General features: G+C 37.1%; 1 protein-coding gene across 1 annotated transcript in view; it reads left to right on the forward strand.

The window, feature by feature from the left end:
* LIN28B (lin-28 homolog B) overlaps nucleotides 1-24,751 on the forward strand; it is a 139,020-nt gene that overhangs the window by 18,363 nt on the left and 95,906 nt on the right. The window contains exon 3 of the mRNA XM_019537815.1: nucleotides 340-527. Coding sequence (XP_019393360.1) covers nucleotides 340-527 — 188 coding nt within the window. The remainder of the gene's footprint in view (nucleotides 1-339; nucleotides 528-24,751) is intronic.

The raw sequence follows: 24,751 nt of genomic DNA on the forward strand, positions 1-24,751 counted from the left end.
AGCAATTTGGCTGCGAGTCCTCTTGGGAAATGGGATCGGTTTTGAACCAGCAATATTCAAGTAAAGTATCGTGGGTGGCTGGAAGATGGGAGTGAAATAAAAAAAAACAACCTCTGTTGAGAAACTTGGATTTCTCCGTGCGGCAGAGAGAGGGAAGAGGGAGAGAGCAAGATCAGAAGGCTGCCTTTCCCCCTGTTGTCCCGCAGGGTTTGGCGTTTGCTGCCCCGGTGGAAAGGCGGTGGTCGCCGAGTGCGCAGCACCCGCACCGGGACGGGCACTCTTTGCCGGGCACCTCCTGTTCTGATTTTTTCCCCCCTTTTTCTTTGTTTTCCTCCTCAGCAGGGGCGAGTAAAGGTGGAGACGAGCCCGGGAAGCTGCCGGAGCAAGAAGAGGAGGAGGACTCCCAGGTTTGGCGTGGGACAGGCCATTGCAAATGGTTCAACGTGCGCATGGGATTCGGGTTCATCTCCATGATAAGTCGGGAGGGCAGCCCCTTGGAGTCCCCGGTGGACGTCTTTGTACACCAAGTAAGGCTCACTGTTGTCTCCCAGCTTCTACCCGGTCCCCCCGCACCTCGGGCTCCGTTGTTCGCGGCCCTCTGGCTTCCCGGGGCGGAGGGAGACGAGCTCTCCTGCTAGAGAGATTGTGCTACAGAGGTCATTGTTACCAATAAATAGATGCGGGCATTACAGCTCGCCCGATCCGAGCTGCCGATTGCACGTCCCCGTTCAAACTTCAGAGGATTTGAGCATCTGTGGCGGGCGGGTGACGACCTGCCTCCTCTGGCTGGTGGGTTTTGCTGAAGCACATTGTGGCTCTTAACAGTTTACTCCTCGGCTGGAGCCCTCTTCGCTTTGGCTGCTGCTTCTCTTTCTCTTTCTAATCACATGTCCCATTTTAATAGTGTTTAGCTTTATCATCTGCTCGGGAGCTTCCTAGGTCCTTTTCCTGCAAAAGCCAAAGAAGAAAACAGACATAGAATAAGATACATAAATCCCGATTCGATAGGATACATAAATCCCTTAGGACATCAGATTCGAAATCATTGTAGCAGCCTTCTTCCTTTACAATTCATTTGAGATATTTTATTTTATTTTTTTTCTCTTGTTTGTCTCAGATTATTTTGGTGCAAATAACATTTGATTAAGAGTTGTATCTTGTACATGTGAAAACAAGTATAGGGTAATTAAGATCTGACTCAACACTGGGTATCGGGTTTTCTTGTTTGGTTTTTAATTTTTCTCTTCTGGAAAATGTGGGCAGGAGAGAGAGAGCACAAAAGGTGCTATCTCTTTAAGGCCACTATTCCAAAAGCATGTGGTCATTGTTTATATCTTTAAACACCTGACTGTTGTTTACATGCTTATTTTTGAGCCTGGAAACTCTCCTGCCTTTCTTGGAAGGTGTTTCAGGTGCAATGAATGTTCATCAGGAGGGTCAGAGGACTTTCCCCAGGGTTTGTGAGAAAAGAGTGTGTGGACCTTCCCCATGCTTGTATTAATCCAAAACTGCAAGTGTCTTGAGTTTCACTAATCTACTCAAAAGTATTGAGCTGTTGTTCAAAGAACTCAAGAGGAAGATTTACAAAGTAACAGAGACCCTTTTGGGGTTCAGCTCTGGCCATGTCAGGAAAGATAAAGGCATTTTCATGTCCATTTTATATGACATTTTCAGAGAAACGAGGGGAGATTTTGTTTGATGATTATACAAGGCTTTATTGTTCTTCTGTTTCTGTCTGGATGGCCTAGTTTTGTTCACATCTAGTTGTACATTTTGGCTAATTTCACGATTCACATTCAAGGAATATACTTATGATGAAGCTGATAAGCGGTAACTGAAACCTAGGGAACAATGCCTTGCTGGCACGTTGCCTTGCCCCTTGTGGTGGTGTTTGAGTAGATTTTTGACCTTGTTGTGCTATTTCCACCGCTGCCTCCAGAGCCTAGTCATCAGTATTATCTGTTTACATGTGGAATGAGGTATAAACTGTGAAATCAAATAGAGGTGTTATTGTTAATATAAAAGAAAGACTACATGGTTTTAATTTCTTACATTTCCTGCTTCGTGCTGAAAGTGAAGCTGCTCCTTCCTTGCTGCTATTTTTTTCTGAGTTTGAATTATTGAAATCCTTATCAAATCTGATTGCAATCAGTCTCTTTGCCCTCTACCCCTGTCTTTGAACCATAAGTCATGAAATTGCTCTTTACAATCCCATAACTTTACCTTATAAATGAAGGGAAGAAACAACTTCTAATCATACTTTTCTTACACTTTCTCTTTTCATTTCTGACATGGAAAACCAAACGTCCAAAGGACAGCAATTTTATTAATAAAATAAATCTACTTGAAAACAGGGGTATACTTATACTTGAGTAACTGCAGAAAGTGTTAAACTATCACTATGGGGAGGAATTAGCTAGTAAAATAAACCATGTTTATTTATTTACATAATGGAAAATATTCATAGAAGAGCAAAAGATAATCTAATACATTTGTGGGAAATTTGGAAGTCAATTTGTCTTTTGTGTCACTTACAAGATGTGAACATTCAATAAGCTAAAACGAGTTGGTTGGTGTCTGCAAGGAGGGAAGCATTTGAAATGTAAATATTTGCAGATGCTGTATTAATATACATGCCATCACTTTTTTATAGATTTTAAGATGTCTGCTGATATGCAGTGCACAAAAGCTTGTGTCTCACAGTGTTAAACTCTGAACTTCAGTTATTTTGGATATTTCTCAGATAAATATCTTAAGGCACTAATTTATCAGTGATTCACATGGCATCACCCTTAAGACAATAAATAAATTAGTTTTCTATCTTTCATTTACTTTTTCTTTCTCCCTTGTGAAATCTTGCGAGCATAGTGTTTTCATGCTTTCTCCCTTCATTTGGTGAACAGTAACATTTTCTGCTCAAAAAGGTTTAATATAATCAGAAGAAAGCACTATCTTATTATAGTTTAATACAGAATACATTATGATACCTGGCTAAGTTATAGGAAAGTGACTAAGGCAGTCACAAAGCTTAAAACAGAAATATTATGTGAGAATACATTTAATACTTTTACAATAGTGTCTAGTATCAGTGAGCTTCATTTTCTAAAGTTCTGCTCATTCAGTTATTTATTAATCATGTGAGTAAGCCCATGAAGTCAGAAGGATTGCTCATGTGAGAAAAGGTTTGAAATCATGTTATGAATCTGTCATAAAAAATAGCGTATCCTATTTCATAACTAGCATGTCTTCTAATGCAGCATGCACACATACAGTGGCATGGTGGGCAAACAGCTACCCTGCAACCTTTTTGCTAGTGTATATTGTTGAATTGTACATATTAAGGATGTGAAAAAATACATGTCATTTAGGCCCTACCAGTGCAGGCTTGCTTTCCACAAAACCATTTGTAGGGTCTGGTCTGCTCAAAATATCAACTTTCTAAATGATTAAGAATTCTATCCTGTTTGCTTTATTTATTTCAAGCCTAGGAAGTCACTGAAAAGACTTTTCTTCTACTTAGTCCTAGTTCTTTTTACTAATTGTATTCATTATACCAAGTTTTATTTACTTGTAATAATAATTTATCTTCTGATCTTAACACCCCTCAATTATTTGTGGACTACAGCTGTCCTCTGTGTTCAGTCACTGCTCCGCTAAGCTGTTTATATTTAAAATTTTAATTTACAGTCCAGTACTTTTGTGCGCACGTCTATTTTAGTCAGTGGAGATTCTGTGCATAGAGTACTTGAAGTAGTGAGCTTTTAACCTTTCCTTCTAAGTCTTTCATTTCAGGATTCTAATCACTGTGATTGATCTTGTGTGAAATACCTTCAGTTTGTTCCTATCTTTCTGAAATGTGGTACCTGGGTGGAGACAAGTCTTAGTGATTTGTGTGCGTGTAATGCAAATAGGGTATGTTTATAAACATTTACATTTAAGTCCTTTTCCATTTTTGCTTGCATCTTTCTGCCTATACAGCTAACATCTCAAAGTTTAATGACCATGTTTTTCATTCTTGTCTGGAAAATGTAAAAGGCTAACTACTTCTCTTCTTTTAAATTTGATCTCAACTAAATTTCATGAATCTATTTATTTTTTTTGTACAAGAAACATAGTGAGCCAAATTCAGGCTGGCGGAACTTTGTTGACTTCAGTTAAGTTGTAGGTAAGTGGATTTGGTTAATATTAGCATCTACACCAGTGATTCTCAACCAGGGTGCCACAGCACCCTGAGATAGTTTGAGATTCTTTCAAGGGTGCCAAGGAGTGCCAAGCAATGTTGGCACAGTTGGGTGTGCAAACACAATTCACAATATATACCCAGAGATTCCCAATAGGAATCCACAGTATTAAAAATACTCTTGTCTTTCTGAGTTCTTTACAACAGGAAGATTGCTCTATTTTTCTGAGGTGAAAAAACAAGTGAAAACTAAGAGCTGGCATTTTTAAGGGGTGCCTTGAATCTCAGAAGATTGAGAACTACCAATCCACAATTTATATCAACTGATGTGGAAGTCATAATAGAATATCTCTCCCTTGCTATGAGTTCTTCCACAGATTTTTGAATGACCAGTCCCTATTAACCTTTAGTAGGAGCTGCATATGCCTTCTCAAAGGACAAAATTGGATATAGTGAAAGTGCAATGACATAACCTTCTTGTGACATTGCATATGTTTAAGTGAAGCTGTTTAAAAAGTTCATAGTTTTATAAAATAAGGGTTTTATGTGGTGGTTGAGTCCCAAGATCAGAGCAAAAAGATTTTCTTTTTTAGTAAGTTTCTATGCATATGTGCTTGAACATAATTTCTAGAAGCTGCTGGGTAGATACAAATTACTTTAGTTTATGCTGGAAAAATGTTTAAATTGTATAGTTTGCCTGATAGCCCATGTGGCTGCAAAAAAGCATATTGGTTTTAAGTGTAAATAGGTACAGTTAATACAGGTACAATTAATAGGTGTTTATATACATGACAGCTGCATAAGATAATTCTGTCTCTGAATTTTAAGGACAAGCTTAGATACATTATTTTCTTTTAGGGCCTGGCCTCGCAAGCCAAAATTCTCATTTTCTTAACTCTGTGTGTGTATATATGTATGTGTGTGTATATATACATGTGTATACATATGCATAAAATAAAATGTTTTGAATCAGTATTTAGAACAGAATATTTATTGATGTTCTGGTTATTATTGAGCACTATTTAAAAAAACCCCTATTTTTAAAGTGTAATTTTTTCTAATATTATTGTAGGTTACACTTGAGACTAATGTAGCTGGAAGAAGTGACAGGGTTCCCCTCCATCACATTTCACAGCACTCTATATATTATTAATTTCACATTTGTCCCTATTTTAGTTGGTCCTTAAAATGGGTTTAATTGCAAGAGCAGAAACACTGAAATAATAAGGGATGTGAGTGTAAAGACAAACATTTCACTGGAGAATTTAAGGCAGATACAATAACAGACTATTAATCTGGTTTTTTTTAATCATTAAATTTCTCCTTAAATTAAGTACTTAATCCTGTATCCTATTGATGTTAACTAAGGAAACTGAAATGTTGTTGGCATAGGAAATGAGAGATTCAACAGTATATCTGATTTAAAATAGGGTTTGAAAAATGTACGCACTGGAAATATTGAATAAGTGGGATGAATATCAGCCTGTGCTTTGCTGTGTCCTTTTTAAGTATAGTACTTTCCATTGTGCAGCTCACCCCTCCTAAACTGCATCCCTTAGTTTGTGCTAGGTTCCACACAAGTCCAGTTCCAATGTGAAAGAAAATGGATTGCAGGGATTTCAAGAAGGAAAGCTGAGAAGCCAAAGGGAGGTGGGGGAGGGGGAGAGCCTGCCAGTGAGCAAGTGTGGAGCAAGGGTGTCAGAGAGGAAGTGACAGGAGATCAGACCTGCACTAAAAATCAGCATGTTGTGTTCGGACTTGCTCAAGGTTAAGTCACTGGTACTTTGGGCTGTCACCTGCATGGGCAGTCTGAGCCTAGCACACTCATGAACTGGTAGCATGGGAGAATGCCACAACAGGCTAGTAGGCTGTTCACTGTATTCAGCATTCTGAGACAGCTCGCATCTAGCGGAATCAGGAGCACAAGGGTTGGGTGTTTTGGAAACTGCTCAAATTGCAGAGAATGTTCAATTTTTGGTGGAGAAGACCCAGAACAAAAATTCTGTACTATCAGAGTTCTTGGGCAACTGTTATAAAATTTACCTTTCAAGTCCTAACTATGGTGTGGTAAATATGCAACAGATTTTTACAAGGATTTGTAAGTTTAAGGTAATTAGCTGAACCAACTTATCTTCTGGAATTTTAAGTTATGGAGCTCTCATCTGTTATAGATGCCTTTTGAACAGAATCTATTTACATTTAAAACCTACACTGGAGCACATCTTTAACCTATAGAACAACATGCATGCAATATTGAAGTCGGGGAAAAGACAGCCACTGAAGCCAGCTGGTGTTGGCACAGTGTCTGTCTTGCTCAACAAGTGCACCTAATAAATGTTTTCAAGTATGCACACATTGTATGGGAGGGCACCTATAATAGATGACTGCTTGTAACCACATACCCCTTCCAAAAGTAGAGGAGAACGTGAACTTGCAGATCATTCTCCAGAACATGAGGAAAAATGTGTGCATCTCATCTGAAAAGTCATCAGCCATCACCCACTGTTGTTGTCCTAAAGTGGTGCTTAGAGGCTACTGTCAGAGACCAGGAGAGCGAGCGAAAGAAAGAGAGAGAGAGTATGTGTGTGTGTGTGCATGCTCATAGGCCAGCAAAAATATCTGGTATATCTAGTATAGATTCAGCTAAGCTCGCAAAAAATGACTTGTGCTGTATGCCTTTTTTCTTTTGGGCAACTGCTATTAGTTATTTTTGGTGAAAGAACTTTTGCCAAAATATGCTGCGTCTCTTCTAGAGGGATTGTCAGTACATCCATACTGTACTGGCAAGCACCTCTCTCTGGTCCCAGGGCCACACCATCTGCCTTTCCTTTTCTTCTCTCCCACTCAAAAGCTCCATTTTCTATGAAATGAAGGTTCCCTGCCCTCTGGATGGTGGACATCAGTACAGTCTAGGGGAGGCTGCTTTCTGATCTCTGTCAAGTTCTTTTCACCAAAAGGGAAGACTTTCAGGAAATTTTGCAAGATTAGCTTCACAGAGTTTCTTGGACCTCAAAATCAAATTCTGTCTGTCAGGGATATTGGAAGAAGAGTTAATCCATCCTAAATCTGACATATCTGCTATTGGCTATAATATTTGTGCTATTTAAGCTATGGAGTTGTAATATTTTTTGTTGTAGTCGTAATAAAAATAATAATTTGCTTTTGATTTTAAATATATTTAGGATTGGATTATTGCAATAACATGAGTTTCTAGTTTTTTCCAAATAGAAATAAGGCTATTTATAACATACAGTGTCCTAATAATTCCTGTATATTCAGTATTTGTTTAACTATTAATACATAGATGCTTTAAATTCATTGTGGAATATTTAGGTTGATTAGTATGAAGAACATAACTGTAGTTAATATTTGCGTGCATTTCTGTATGTAGTAACTTATCAGGAATTTTATTTCTACTATCAGTATATTAGAATCAGTAAAGAATAGAAAGTTAAGAAACTTATTAACAATATATATATAGATTTTTATTCTCCTTCCTCTCCCCCATTTATAGTGATCTATAGATGGCTTAGTGAAATAACTGTTTTTAGATTTTTTTTCCTAGTAACTATTAGTGTGACAGTTTGTTGTCATAAAACTTGTATTTTTATGAATTTTTCTTTTTATTAACTTTTGTATAGAGTTTTCCTTTGAGCTTAGAATCTTCTATTTTAGAAATATCCGTGTTTCACCTATTTGTTAGAACATATTCCAACTATTTTTTTTATTGAGGTGTTGTCAGAATTATCCTGTCTCTAGTATTCTTTGAAAGAAAATATTCCTCAGTAGTTCCTAATATGATGAACATAAATAAATTTGTAGGTTTCTTTTACTATTAAATACAAACTGGCCAGGAGTGAAAATTGAGTTAATATGTTCTCTAAATAATTGTGTGATCTGTAAATAAAGTGAGATTGATTCATTTTAAAATTTTTGAATAGAATTACTTAATGTTAGAGTAATTTCAGGTATTTAGTTTTTTCCTTTAGTACTGTAAATACCCTTTGTTGCAGGGGTGGGTATGATACCTTGAGCCAAATCCTGTTGACCATACACACATGAGCAGTTCTTTTTACTGCCTGGGATATTTTCACAAATAATTATCACACTTAATAACTCCTCACAAACTGCTGTGTACAGTACAAATAAGTATATTAAACATAATATGTAGCTCCAGTACTAAAGATATTTGCCTCGTGGAAGAAACTTGTGAAAAGACATAATCCACATTCAATTTGGAGTATATGGAATTGGCTTAAACATACCTGAGAATGCTTTCATGATTATTACAGAATTTGTAAAGCTTTATTAGAAAACTCTTGGTATTGTTGTAAGATTTATAATTATACTCATGAGCATGTACTTTTCCTACATGAAACTGACAGTGCATTTTCCCATCAAAGAAACTTTCTCCCAGTAGGTGTTCTTCTGATTAGTCACAATAATTTATATAAGTACATGGTTCTGAGTGTTGTCTACAACAGGTTTTCAATAAGGGTCTTAATTTGAGGCCACTTCAAGTTTTCTATTATGACTTCCTATTGTTTATGGGTACACAAATTCACATAAGAAAATTATCCTTGGACTGAAATGTAGCATTAAAATGAACTCCCATACACATTTTAACTGAGTACAATAAGTATGAACATAGCTGTTTTTCGAGTATAGGAGTTCTTAACGTTTCTGGCCTTCATACTCATGCAATAGCTTTACAACAACATTTTGCAAGGAATTAACCAAAAAGTCTTCGCTAACTATATAGCATAGTATTAGTATTACTTTTGATCGGAAGCCCACTTAGTAAATGGAAAGTTCCTCAATTACTTTGATAGACTTTGGATCAGGCCTGTACATTCCCAGCTTTTCATATTTCAGGATATATTGATATACATATAGTTAGTTGTCTGGTGTAAAACACACAACTTGAGTACTGGAAGAGTTAACACCAATTCATATAAAATTTGAGCAGAAAAGAGCGCATTAATTATTGGTACACTACTCTTTATTTCTATTTTTAAGCTCCTTTAAACAAAATAGTATATAGCATGGATGTATATTTAAAGGATTGATTTGAACCAGAAGCAGAATTTTGGGCCTGGTGTACTTAAAGCCATTCTACATTGGTTCTTTTTTTAAATAGTGCATTGCTGATGAATCATATTCTGTTTATCTTTCTCGGGTGGTTATTAATGACTTGGATGATGGCTTAGGAAATCTGTGGATGACACCAAGTTGAGTGGAGTGACCAGAATGACCTGCAGATGGTCTTCAATCAATCAGATGAGATTCAACAAAGTCCTGCACTGGGGACAGAATAATTGCATGGACAAATACAGACTGGGAAATTATTGGCTAAACTGTAATACAGCAGAGAAGGACCTTGGGAGTTACAGTAAGCTAAATCTGGCTTACAAGCTGAGTATAAGCCAACAGTGTGCTCTAGTAGAAAAAAAGCCAACAGTGTACTGGGTTGGATCAACAGGAGTTTCTCTTGCAAATTAAGTGATTCTTCCACTCGGTTCAACACTGGTGAGGCCTCACTTGAAGTACTGTGTTGATTATAGAGAGGATGGAGGTGGGCTTTTCTCTGTGACTCTAGGAGACAGGACTAGGAGCAAGGCATCAAGCTGTAGCAGAGGAAATTTAGGTTGGAAATTAGAAGCAAGTTTTTGACCGGGGCAGTGGTCAAGCACTGGAACAGGCTACCTAAAGGAATTGTGGAATCTCCATTCTTGGAAATGTTCAAGAGCAGGTCAGACAGACTCTTGTCTAAGAGATTTAGTCAGGAAAGTTCCTGTTTTGAGCCCAGGCAAGACTAGACAACTTTGTGAAGTCCCTTCTAACCTTACTGTCCTATGGTCCTAAGATTAGTCCAGTTAACTTTCTGACGCCCTGTCAGTACGTAGGCCTAGAGTAGTTGATTGCCAGAGGTTTTTTTAAGCCTATCATCTGAATTTTCTTGGTGCTATGAATTTAGTTCAAACCCCTTGTTATTTAAGCATAACTTTTTTGTGTTTTTAAAACTAATGGGTGGTATTTTGCCCAACTTTATTCCTTGTAGTTGCAGAGAATATAAATTAGCTTTAAATATGGTTCACTGTCTTTTAATTAAAAATTTATACGTAAATCCTTAAAATGATATTTAAAATGATGTACATGCATGAACAAGACTTAATGTGTAACTTAATATCCTGTTTACTATAGATCACTTTCTGTTACTGTAAATGTATAGTATTTAGTGTCTCATACAACAACCTTGTCAGTAGACCACTAATCTGCCAATCTGCTTTAAAGCAAAGCTCTCCTGCTGATAAGGCATTTTTAGATTTTCCTGCTGAAAATTACTTAGTTGCAGATCATCCCCTCCCAAAGGAGGAAAGAATGGTGCAAGAAATCTATGCAAACATCCCGTAATCCATGGAAAGGCAGGGTCATATACCATATTTACCCAAATACAAGACAACTCTGAATTTAAGACACTGCCTCCCAATTATTAGATGGAATACATGGAGATTTTATAATATTCTTATCATTTTTCCATTTATATAATCTAATTTTTGGAGGATTGTCTTAAATTCATTTCCCCACTGTGTATTAAGACAAGCAGTGGCAGGGTAGGCAGGTTGGGCAAGTAGCAGGTGAGGCAATGGAGGATTTAATTGTCCTGACCCTTGCACGTTGCCCCCCATAACCTTGGCACCTGCTCCCTCCCCCTCCCATGGTGCTTGCACTAGGGTTGCACCAATAGAGATTTTTGGGGTTGATACCGATCCAATTTCTGATACCATCCCAGCAGCTTGGAGAGCTGCATGCAGCTAGTTAGTCTGGTGTGGTGGAAGGGGTGGGGGATGGGGAAAGTACTGCCCAGTCAGGGTGGGGCAGGCACGGGATGGAGCCACAGCTCATTCAGGGGGTACAGGGCGATTCCTGTAGCTGCATGCCACTCGTGTGGGAGCCACTGGTCGAGCAGCTTATATGGTGCTTTCCTGCTCACCCAGTGGCTCCTGCCGCTTGTCTGGAGGACATGGGGAGAGTGTGTGCCCCTGGATCTGCACAGGACAGACTGGGCTGAGGACAGGGTTGCACAGGGCTGTTCCCAGTTCACCCCACCCCATGCAGATCCGGGGGCACATGCCCCCCTGCCCTTCTGGATGAGCTGTGGGAGCAGCAGCAGGAGCCACTGGATGAGTACCAGAGCAGCAGCTCCCAGACAAGTGGCACGCAGCAACAAGAGCTACAGCTCCATCCAGCATCTACTCCACCCCAGCTAGGCAATGGTTGCCCCAGCCCCTGTCCCAGCCTCAGCCCCAGCTCCACTCCTCCCTCACTGCAGTAGCCTTGATCTGCACCCCCCACGTCCCTTCCTCCCCGCTCCCTGTCCACCACACCAGACTTACCAGCTTCATGCAGCTCTCCATGCTGCTGGGCTGTGCTCCTCACTGCCTACATGCTGTGCTGCGGCTGCACACACACATGGGCATTTATTGGCCAAATCATCAGCCACATTAGGCCAATTTCCAATACGATCAATTTTCTTTATATCAGTGCCAATCCAATATCGGACTGATGTATTGGTGCATCTGTAGCCTGTACCCTCTGGCACTTGCTTTCACAGTGTCTGCTCCCATTGTTTCACCTGCTCCTGACTGTCTCTCCCCCACACACCCCAGTTCTCCCCGGCCACCACTTCTGCCTCCCCCCTCTGCCATATATCTTCTTGCTCCATCCCCGCACCAGCCCCACTCCAGCCCAGAACACAGAACACATGGTTGCTCTGGCCCCAGCCCAGCCCAGGCACAGGGCAGCAGTTGCAGAGGGGGCACATGTGGTGGGGCTGGGAATGGGCAGTGTCGGCAGCTCCAGCTCTGACTCTTAAGTCAGGCCCAGAGTTAGAGCCACAACAGCCTGCTGTAATCTCCCCACCCCATGATGCACTTGTACTTGAATCCAAAATGAGGAGCCTTCTCCATGTTAACTGGGGGGGAAACCTCATCTTGGACTTGAGTAAATACAGTATATGGAGACCCTATGCATTTACATGGTAAACCAGCTGTGAGGTTTGGCAGTGCCTGGCCCCAGGACTAATTGGATCTGGTAAGTATGGGAAACTATGCCAAAAAAATTTGTATAGCAGTTTTGTCTGTATGCAGCTGGGGAAGAAAGGTTGACAATCCTCAGTGTTTTATTTCCTGCCATTTTCCTCTTCCCTCAACCTTCACTGTCATTGGCAGTCCCTTTATATGAGGATAATAGTCCTCCCGTAGATAGGGCAGTTATAGGCGAGCCTGTAGATGACTGAGGAGGGCTGATTTGAAATCCGTCTGCTCAACTGCAGACATGGCAAATAGTTGTGGGAGAAAGGAGTAGGTTCTGCTGATGTCAGGTCACAGCTCTTTCCTTTTGTCTTATGTATCTGCCTCCATAGCAAAGTGAGTTTTTTTCAAAATGATGCCTTGGCATAGTATCATGGCACCATTAGGAATGATTCAATGACAAGTCATCTCTAGTAACCCCCAACCAAGACCTAGATCAGTGTGTCTCAACCTATGGGTCATGACCTAAAAGTGGGTCACAAGAATATATGAAAGGGCTACAAACAAACTTTAAAAACGGATCAGCAAACTTTAAAAATGGATTCTCCTTTAAAGAAGAAAAATGTGGGGAACCGTGATTTTTCCTTGCAGGCTGGCAGAGTTAAAGCTACAAGGGGCTGCTTGTCTGCCTCCGCTTGCTCCACCCCCACTCCCTATGCCACACGCTGTGGGGGCAGGGGGCAGCAGGTCAAGAGTGAGGAGCATTGGGCTAGGACTGGCCAGTGATGTTTACAAATGGATCCTGGTACAAAAATGTTGAAAACTACTAATCTAGACTATAGGCAGAGCCCTAACCCAGCCCCAGTCTGAGGTGGGAATCATTGACCCAGAGGTGTCTTGAGTATTCTGATCATGCAGAAAAGGAAATGTACATGCAGAATGGGACAGCAAACCTGGTCCAGAAATATCCTCCAAATATAGGTAGCCAAGGAGTTGCAATTTCACAGTTTGCATGCTGAGTATCTTCTTTAAGTAGCCTGCAGTTTGGTAGTTGCAATTAAATTGATATTTTATTTTCCTTTTCTTGCTTAAAAGAGCCTTACTTCAGGTGAGGCTTTTTAATAAATAGTTTTGCTTATATTAAACCTATGTATTTTGAATGTTTACAAGTAACATTTGGCAAATACTTGTTAACAATAGACAGGTAGGGTCCTTGAATGTATTGTTGTTTTTTGAATCTAGGTCCTTGTGCCTGTAGGGTGCACATGAATTTTAACTAACAGGAAGTTCAACAGTGCAGTGTGTTCATTGTGTGTGATTTTGTTTTAGAAGATGGAATGCCAATACAATCTAGAAACAAAGACTCACATGATTCATTTTTAAAAATAATTTAGTTTAAAATTTTTTGACTGCTTGTAATAATGATTAAAAATCCTCTGACATTGAAATTTAAACTGTTGTACAACAAATAACATTCATAGTTCAAGTCCTGAGCATACACAATGTTGCTTCTCCATTGACTTCAGTGAGACTATAGGCATGGGGGTAAAGGTTTAATGTGTTCTAGGTAACATACGGACAGAAGATTTTACAAGAATATTGTCAAGATGAAATTATATTTGGTCTGAAAATATTATATCTGTTTTATTTGTAGATAATAACTTAGACTAACTTATTTTTAGTTGTTTTAAATTTTGCTTGTGCAAGACATGGCACACAGATCATCCCAGAATCTTTTCCCATATAGTCAGGAGTGCTCATAAGATTTTAATAAGCATCAGCAAAATTGGGCTCTGTAATTCCTGCTTATATTTATAGGGAATAAAAAGCATTTATGATACATATTATATAAAATATGCTTTTCCAAAAATGGGCATGTTTGAAATAAGTCAAATTCAAAAAGCTCATGTTGACAATGTTCCTTTAAATCTAATCTATGCATGCATCTTCTTCCACTTGAATTGAAATATAACACAATTGTACACAAAATAGTGTGATTTAGTATCAGTAACTTATTTTTAGAAATAGATGTGTACACACTTATCTGTATGGATATCTGTTTCTTAGTAAGTAACAAAAGTTATTTTCCAAATGGAAGTTATTTCTGCAGAATGAGCTTTAATGAGGAAAAGGAAAATCACTGGTTGTTTTGCAGTTCATCTGAAAATTGCATTAATTGGTACCCTGTTTTTCACCAAAGTGAAAATTCTTCAGGAAAAATGAGTCTTCATTGGTGTATTTTCCTCTAAAAAAATATGTCTAGAAATTGCATATTGTTTTTAAGGGATGATTTTTGTTATTTTAGTAGTTTACTTTTTAGTTCTAAATTTAAAAAATAACATCTAGAGAAAAAACTATTTAAAAACTACTACTTTTAAATAGAAACAGGTCTTGCCATTTAATTTTGTCATGCTTGCATTTGAAGGGTCTTAGCTATTCTTGCTCACTTGAGTAGTTCATTCCTTCATGACTGCTCCAATGTTTCTAAGACCAGGCTCTGATATGAATTTAAGCAATATCCCTTTGGAAAAGCAAAAAACAAATTTTAATAGAAACTTTGACTTTTCAGCACTATGCCTAATATTTTAAATTGCGGACAGATTAATCTGTCTTATCTTGCTTAGAAATGAGTACTGATGTCAATCAAAGACATTAAATACTTAACTATACTCAAGGAAGAAATGCTTGTGCATTTGAGTTGTTCTATTATCTATTTAATTTGGTGTATTGTTGGTATGTATGTTCAGTAGGAATAAGAGGGAACATAGTGTTGAGTTCAGTGTGTCTGTCATGAAGCTCAGCTATGGTATATTATATTCACTTGAGAAATATTGAACTAATTGACGTGGAATGATTGCATTCTGGCTTATCCTGGTATCTTTATTTCTAGATAGATTAATATAGTCCAATTATAAATTATTACAATATGATAAATATTTCTAAAATATATAAAATTGACTTTTATGGGGTTTTTTTTATTAAAGGTTTGTAGTAAAATGTCTAGTACATGTAGTCAGCTTTTTTTAGGACCCAATTAGAAATCAAAATGGGAGAAATCAATGACGGAGTACCCAGAGGCACAGGATTTCAGTGAATTTTTGTAGTGACTTCGATGAAGGAGATCAGACCTTTAAAACTCAAGTTTCCAATCAAATAAGCATTTAAGTTTCTAAGTACATAGGATGACCCTCTTTATAATGTGAGCTTAGTAGAAATACTTCAGGGTCTTTTACTAGCACAAAGATATGGAAATGAATTCCATTCACATGAAATAATTTTTGTGTATATGTTGATATACATGGGTAATGCATTTAACTGTAATCTTTTCATGTTCGCATCTTCTGAGAGAAGGTAGGATGAGGAGAGAAATTACGTTGTCTTCCTTTGTTCATTTTCACCCAGTTCCTAAATAAATAGTTTGAATATAGCTTCACCTTTTGTAGATAAGTTTGAAACACTTAGAGTTGCTGAAAGTAAATAAATATTTGCTAAATAAGCCAACCTTCTTAAAAATAATCTATAGCAGAATATACATTTATAGAATTATTTTTCAGAGAAAATATCTATTAATATTTTAGTATTTTTATTGGTCTGCATTACTTTGTCAAACAAGATGCATTTATTTTAGAATGAATGGCTATTAGGCTGTTCTTATATGCTTGTTTATGTCCCACCCAAACTGTAGAAACTTGACAAACAGCAGTAGCTTTCCTGTTATTAAAGACTGTCAAGTTATACAAGTACATGACTGCATATCACAGAAGAAGATATGCTGTGAAAGATAAGACATTTTTCTTCCCAAATTGTGGTTTAATTTGTTGCGTAAAAATGACCAAATATTAATACAGTAAATGAGTTTGGTCATATTTTATAAAAAATATATATTCTTTGTAAAAAATGTGTGTAATTTGCATATCAATTTTTTAATGGTTAAGAGTAACAAATATTAGTAGAAGGGTTTCCATAGCTTTCTAGCCATACTGTAGTTATATATTTGTTAGCTTTGAAAAGGCACACTTGAGTTTCAAGAGACAAAGTTAGCACGATAAATCCAAGTGCTAGCCAAAATGACGTACTTAACCAGTTTAAATATTTTCATTGAGCTGAACTGCTCCATTTACAATTATTTTTTTATATATGTTTGGTTTTAAAAGAACATTTTGAATCTTTGTCACTTTCACTCTCCCTGGGCAAACATGTTTAACTATCTTAGCTATTTATAAATTTTAATCATGCTACGTTCTGTGTAAAGTAATTGAAGAGACCACACTTATTTTCTGATGGATATTATATTGGTTAGTGCTCCTCATGACCATTTCTTTTCCAAAGCGGTATAATAACCTTTGGCCCATTCTTGGGTGTAAACATTCTGGGAATGATTCTCTGCTCACTTACACGGCATTTTCACACCAGCCTAGCAGTACAGACTGCAGTGGAATTACTTCTCTGCTGGTGTGGAGTATTAGGCCTTCTCCTCAGCTTTCACCCTCTGGCCTCTTGCAGAGATCTGTCTACCCTTTCCTCCATCTAAATGTTTTGTTTGTTCCTCATTGATTATGCAAGGTTCATATTCAAGTCCTAGACACTGATGCAGATAATGTAAAACTTGTTTAGTTTCCACCTTCCTTTACAAAGAAGGTGCTGCACTCCGTATTCCAAGTAGGTTAAATGCTGTTAGTAATGCCAGTGGTTCAAAGTGATGTATGAATGAATAACTTCAAAGGCATCTTTGCTTTCACATATTTTTCTCTAAAAACATCACTTCAAACTGTAAAGAATAGTAGATTGCTGTAGAATGCAGGCACATAATGAACAGGATACCTGAAATCCTCTCCAATTGTTCAGTGTTTAATACAAAAATTAGGTAAAACGGTGTGGTTCATACAAAGACATAATGGGTCCAGTCCTGCTTCTTTTGGACTCAGTGGCAAATAAGGGGAAAAATTGGGGTCTCAGTAGGATTTTTTAAAATGAAGCATTTAAATATAAAGGCTTTTTATGTACTGTGGGCCAATTTCTGCTGCTTTTTTTTTTTAAAGACAACTGTAAGCCTTTTGTTGTTCTTAAACAGAGAATATACCAAAAATACTTAGTATCCTAAGTATGATCAGTTGGATTATTTTATTTAAGAACAACCTAATTCGGACTTTGAGCTGAAAACAGAATTGCATGCCATGCAGATGGATTTGTGTGCATGCCCCCTTAACAACCCTCCCTCCCTTCCCCCACTGGCAACTCCATTGAAGAATTCTGAATGGTGAGGAATTTGCACCCTTTTGGCTCAGGTTGCAGGCCCTCTTGATCAAACCAGGGAATCAGGTCAGGGCTATTCATTGCTTATCACTTCCTTGGGCCATTTATAACCTAGTCTTCTGCCTGTAGTTAATAGTGCTCGTGATTGATGTAGAAGATTTTTTTTTTAATTTCTTTTTATTTGTTTTTTAATGTGGTTTAAACTGTTTTAAAAGGCATGCTAATTTTAACACATAATACAATACTGAAACTACTTACTTCATAGTAACAGTGAGAATTCAAAACATGATACATCAAATGCAGAGGTTATCTGAGGATCTTACGTGCTTAAATTCAATATTTTTAAGTTAACTAAATTTAACCCCATGCATTTTATTTTGTAAAGTGGCGACTATATTTTTCCTTTTGATTTGAAGGGAAATGTTATCAACCTACCCATGCAGTGACAATGAGCACTATCTTGTTTTTCCATTGTAAAAACTCATTGTGAACAAACGTGGGATCTAGTCTGCTGTAAATATGGATTAGAGAATTAACAAAAATGCCAGGATTTGTTTCGAGGATTTGGTTATATTTATGCTGATGTTTAGAACAATAGTAGCATATGTTTATATGAAATACTATTAAAGATATAAACATTTTTAAACTGAACCCAGGTTAAAACAAACACCCAACACTTTGTTCTTATCTCTGTATCCCAAATAAAGTATACAGCCTGAGTTCAGGACTTTAGGACCACCCATCATCCTGGTCATCGGATACTCCTATTTATTCAAGAAGCTCCTGAAGTGTATATAGTGCTGAGTGGGGGATGGTGTTTTTTAAAAATAAAGATGGCAACCCTGCGAGGTGATTCTCAAAAACAAAGAGCCCCCATTGTTTCTGAATTGTGAATGATGCCCCAGTAGAATTGTTCCCATTGTAGTTCAGCCCTGTATAAAATGCCTGTTGTTTTCATGTACATGCAATTTCAGTAGACCTGGGGGGGGAGGATTCCGTTTTCACATTTTTGGTGCATTCAGAAGGTTAAAGTGGGCCCCCATTAAGATTAACCTCAGCCCATTACTGCTTTTTGGCATGCAGGCCCCACCCATAAAAGAGCCCGGACAGCTAATACCAAGCTTTTGTTTCTCTTGCAGAAAGGTTTTTTTTCCTCCTCCATCAGAAAGGAAAGAAAACATTTCTTTCTCTTTCACTGCTTTAGTCATGTGACTTCCCTTTTAGTGAGTCACGGATAGGGTTGAAGGTGAATCAGAGAATGAATCAGACAGTAGAAATCCAATTTTAACATTTCTATCAAATTTGGTCGCAGTGCCTCATGTGGAATTAATAACAGGATGCATGCTTACAACAACTGATGCTTATCTTAAAAAGACTGTACCCTGTTTAAAACCTTGCTTTTTATTTTAGTAAGGTTTCAGATGTGTAACACAAGGTAGTAATGCAAAAAAAAAGCAGTTCTAAATATCCTTTGTGTCTTTCTAAGTTTGCATTGCAGACTTGTGCTGAGCTTAGGAAAAATATTTCCTATCCCATCTTCTCGGTTACCTTTTGAGGTTACTGAATGTTACCACATTTTCTCCAAACGCACATGGTAACTGAGGTGGGGGAGGGGTACCCACCCACCTAGCATCTGTGTGGGGGTTGGGAACCATTTTCATGTCAAAGAGAAATGATAAACACATTTAACAGCAGTATTGTAGTGCTCCATTTCTGTTTTTCTGTTTACACTTAAAACATACATACGATTAAAAAAAAGCACTTATCTTAAAATTAATTGATCACTCTTACTTATTTTTCTTCTGCTCCTAAGAAAAAATAACTACACTTTTCTGGCAAAATGTGTGTGGTTGTGGTCAAAAGTTAGAAATGCTAGGATTTCCTTCATTCTTACCTATATAATCAGATTTTTCTCATAATTCAAATGCATTCTGCTAAAGAAACATATTTTAACTTTTCTATTTTTGTATTTTTTTAAGTAGGCTTTACTCATTAAACTTAAAGCATTAGCTTTTTGGAGCAACAAAATACATTTTGTAAGATGTTTTATTTTATATATCATTATGACAGTCTTGCGCTTTCTTTCACCCATGTATCCTATACTTCTTTCATAAAATAATTTGCTAGTTCCTTTCTGGAATTCTAACATAAGATTAGCAAGAAGCCTTTGCCAGGTACTTGCAGCATTATTTGGTTGTTTATTTTGAAAAATAAAGTCCTGGATTCAAAAAAGAGGTTTAAGTAGATTCACGATTGTAGGACCAAATCTAGCAACCTTTTGCTCTTACAAGTTAGAATTACTTGTGTAAATAAGGGGTTCCGATTAGGTGAATGAATATGTAATTTAATTTTAGAGCTAAATAATTATTGGTCATGGGGTCTGCTGCTATAGTCCCTTGTAGGCAAAATCCCCTTTGGGTTCAGTGGTAGCTTTTCTATGTAACAACTAAAGTTTTAAATTCTAAGTGCTTACCCATTTAAAAACCATATGAATTAAAAGAAGGGAGACATCGATCATTGTTTTGTCTTTTAAAAATGCTCTTCCAGAAAAGTCTGTTACAAAGGAAGTATCATTAAGAAGTCTGGACCTTCATTCATCGATTTTTTATTTTTTTATTTTTGTGGTGTGCAAGGGGCTTGCATCAGCAGATCCTGATATAGAATTGATGGTATAAGTATTTTAACATTAAAAAGTACATTCAGAGTTTCTAGAATTTCTTAGCAGGACAAAAAATAAAGGTTGGTGTGTATATATATATGTGCTTTTGTGCATTTTCAAGTGTGCTGTTACAACTCAAAAAGCAGCAATTACGATTAATCATTCTGGGACAGATTCTCATTTGGTGTAAGACAGCAGAGCTCTACTGGCTTTAATGCAGTTGTGTCTGTTTACATTGAGTGTCTAGCCTTCATCATTCTTCATAATCTTTGTGGGTTTTTTTTAACATTTAATATTTAAGATTGCCTTTAAAATCTCTAAACCTTAGAGATATTGTTAAAACCATAGTTGTTCAGTCTTGATCTGCTTATCAGAATGTTTAATGATATTTTTGTTTACATATTTTAAATCAACATGAATAGATTCAAATTCAAATTTGAATCAATGTATTTATTTTTTAAGTAGTCCAAGGCTGTAGTGTACCATTAATTTTGAAGCAAAACTCCTAGTAATCTCAGATGGAATTTTGTACTGCTGGTGTGATAAGGCTCCCAAGTTTTAAAATTTTATAGGCATGAGACTTGGCTAGAATAAATTAAATCAACATTAGTTGAAAATCAGGCAAGTATGTACTTTGAATTAAGGACCCAGTCCTGCAGACCTTTGAACTGTTCTTTCTACACAAATTTATTGAAGTCTGCTGGTCAGTGTACATGAACAAGGAGTGAAATACATAAGCAAGAGTTTGTAGAATCAAGTGCATCAGTGGTGTTATAAACTTTTTTGTTTTATTAAAATGTTAACACATTGTTTTTAGTCATATTTCAAAAATTATTTTTTAAAGAAATCAGTATCAGCTAATTTTTTAAAAACCAATTGCCTTAAATTACTCATTTCTAACAGAGTACTTTTAAAAATAATGATACTGCCATAGCTTTTTATTTTTAATTAATTTAGAAAAATAATTAGAAGTGTTTTTCTGTGCATCAGTAGCAAAATCCATTTGGGAGCTCATTGCTGGTCTAAGACTAGCAGAGGTAACAGAACTGGCTCCTTTCCCATTATTCCTTCTTATCCTGGGGAAGTAGCAGAGTAGGACTTTGTGTAAGGATTCATCACTCACATAAAGTTTCTGAAGAAGCTTTAAACCAGTAACTTAAATTAGAGCAGTTCAGTGCATGTTCTGACTTGTGCTTCAAGGGCCAAGGTAGTGCGCTTTATCAATGAGCCCTAAGTTGCTCCAAAGCAGAGCATAGACCAGTGATTTTCAGCCCGGGTGATGGGGAACCTAGGGTGCCACCAGATCCTTTGAAGGGTACTATAAGTTGTGGGGAGACTAGTGAGGTCTGAAAAAAAGAAGCAGATAAGGGCAGGCTTAATCTTGTTCGTGCCTAGATTATCATTTACTTTCACTCTTTGGCCCCTCTGCAATGGGGTAAGCTTTGAAATCGATGCCACTCAATTCATAAAAGTTATGTAAGAGTATTTTGAGTCCAGTGAAAGGTATCCAAAGGTATCCTTTTTGGAGTCCAGAAAGGTTGAAAACCACTGGGTTAAACACAAGAGAAATGATTTCTGGAGCTGTAATTCTCATCACCTGTTGAGTTCAACCAATAAGGGAACCAGAGCCCTTAGCAAACTTATGGAACTGCACACATACTGAATTACAGTGGTGAAATTAGCATGCATGTAGAATACAAGACAGCAGGAAACTTAAATTTTTCAAAGATACTGTTAGAAAAAAGTATTGAGAAATAATCTTTTTGCAGCGTGATTTTGAGAAATTGGAATATTTTAAATGAATTATAAAAATATTTAATGTTGGTAGAATTTTAGACTAACTGAGACATTATAAAAATGTCTTTTATTTTATACATATATACACAAATGCAAATTATTAAATAGTGTATGTTTTATCCTGAAAACTTTGAGTAGCCCTTTTGACTTCAGGGGACTAGAATAAGTAAAGATTACGCCAAATACTGATCCTTCAGTGAAGTCTATACAGACTTCCTTTTTATGAAGTTTGTTGCATGAGTGAACTGTTAATTTGTTTTCAGAAGTGGTTTCAGGAACAAATGTTATCCTCTAGAGGAATGCCATTGCAAATAGCAGGGTTGCATAAATGTTACTCAAGGCAGATTTGTTCCATCATGTTTGAATGTTGGGGCCTGATACTGTTCTCAGGTTTAGGCAGATACCAACATGGAGGTCAGTAAAATATTGTTTAATGAAAAGGGATAATAGAACATGCTCTTTGTCCTGCAGACACTACCCTATAGTATGGCACTGAGTCTTGTTTACACTATAACTTCCAACTTCCTTAGATTACTACTATTAGAGGAACAGCACTGTAGGTGAATTAATATTATTTAATTTTGATGGAGCAAATTGCTCTTGTCTTTTAAGCTACTTTTAAAGAAGGAAGGAACTGATTGACTAAACAGTGGAAGCATAAAGCTGATATGCAAAGTGCTGACGAAGTACACAAAGGCTGCTTATAGACGTAACCCCCCCCCAAAACAGTGCTTTAACCTCATTGCCCCTCCGTGCTAAGCCTTGCACATGCCCAGCAGAGGTATTGTGTTAGTTGGACTCAGCTCACCTAATATCTGCATAGATCAGGCACTTCAGCAAGGCTTTTTTGGTGCTTTTGTCTAATAGCTGATTGAATCAGCTTTGGATACAAGTGCCAAAAAGCTTAGCTGAAGCGCCCAATCTATACAGGCACTGCAGAGCTGGGCTGAACTAACATACAGCTTCTTCTGCTAAAGTGCATTTTTTTCATGTCTGTCAGCAGCCAAAACGAACAAAGCAAAAAAGCATGTAGAGTTTTTAACTGAATTTATTTCAGTTAAAGTAATCTGAAGTCTTAAGTAGAACTGTAGAGAACACAAATAATACAGCTGGCAATATTATTTTCAAATAGATGGAGTCTCTTTTTAAATGTCCTGTTTAGCCAGCATTTCCTGAGTTGCTCCATGCAGACAAACTAGGACCCCTGCATGGAACTATACTATGCAAAGTATAGCTTCATGTATAATAATGCTCAAATAAGCCTTTGAAAGTGAAATGATTTTCTTACACATAACATTATTGATTGTTTAGAGTTAAGCTGCGTTTTTTTTCTAGTAGCGTCTGGCTATAATTTTAGGGGAAAACCAACTCTAGTGAAGTTTGATATCTTTTTAATTACATTTATTTACTGTTTAAAACTTTAATTTATTTAAGTGACGTGGGACTTATTCCTGGAAAGAGTTATGCATATTCTTAGCTTTGTGTACTCATGCTGCAAAACCCCCCAGTGTGTGTGCATGTGTGCGTGCAAGATCACAGGCTTGATGACTTATAGTGTAAGGTTGAACAAAGTATTTTGACTTCCCTTGTCTGCAGAATAGAAGTAGCCACAATTGCAGTTTCTGAGATATTACCAAAAACGGGAGTATTTGGAATATAATCTATTGAAAACTGAGTTGTGTGAATTATCTACAGTTTGGCTTCAGTGGTACGTTGCTCTTGCAGAGCATAACAGCACTGATCTCCAAACTCCAAGTAGAGTATAAATAGGTAAGCATGATGAGATTAAAAGCTAGTAAGTTCTTTTTGCATCCTAATCAGTTTTGCCCACTCATTTACTGTGCAACTAAATAGAAAATTGTGTACTTCCTTACTTCATGTCTTGAACCTAATGGCTGTGTTCAGGTAAATATTTACAAAGGCAATAATAGCGACAAAATTAGGTATTTTAAAAAGTTATAAATATACATTTGATATATTTTTCAATTTAGAAATCATACTATTTATTACAGAAGACTTAATTTTTCAGAATTAAGCTATTTACGTTTTTGTGCATGGCTTTTCTCCAGATAAATAGGTTCTGATTCTTTGAACAAGGAACGTAAGTTTCTGACAGTGTTCTTCCTATCAAGCCAGAGTTGTGCATATTGTGGGTCATTATTTTAACATCAGTTCTTTGTTTACTGAGAATTTATAACTTATGGTAGATAAATAATTACAGCATTGCTCCCTTAAAATTTTCCTGGGTTGAGCTAAGAAGACTTCTCATGAAATCCTTTTTTGTTCTTCCATAGTGATAAGGAAATGCTACTTCACTAGAGCTGAACAAAATATGCTGTAGGCATTTCTTTTAGCTTCCCTTCATCTTCTCAGGGTGCCCCCTCTCTTTTGCCCCTCCTCCATTTTGTTTTCCTTTTTCACAAGTCTTCTGGTCATGCTCTCTCTTGACCCCACTCTGTGAACCTTTAACCGTACAGGACACTGGTAAGGTTAGAGAATGCCACTGTTGGATTAAAACATGACTGCAAAAGTCCGAAAGAAATGAAGGCAAAGCCTAAAGCAGCAGCAAAATGATTACCTGTTTTTTAAAAGACAAATCTAAAACTAGGATTTGTGATTTCCTATTGGCACTGTATACAGTATTCAGGGATTGCCAGGTTAGTTTAAAACAGACTTCACAGTTTGCCCAAGTTTTCCTTATCTTTATTTTCAAAATAAATACACAAATAAAATCCTTTCAGCTGTAGTATCCTGCAAGGCATGCAGATTTCAGGTAGGGCAATTAAATATGTATTTTTTTAACTTTCTGAATTTCAGAGGAGCTTTGTT

This window comes from Crocodylus porosus, unplaced genomic scaffold, assembly GCF_001723895.1.
Source record: "Crocodylus porosus isolate Cpor-Errol unplaced genomic scaffold, CroPor_comp1, whole genome shotgun sequence".
Classification (NCBI taxonomy): domain Eukaryota; kingdom Metazoa; phylum Chordata; order Crocodylia; family Crocodylidae; genus Crocodylus; species Crocodylus porosus.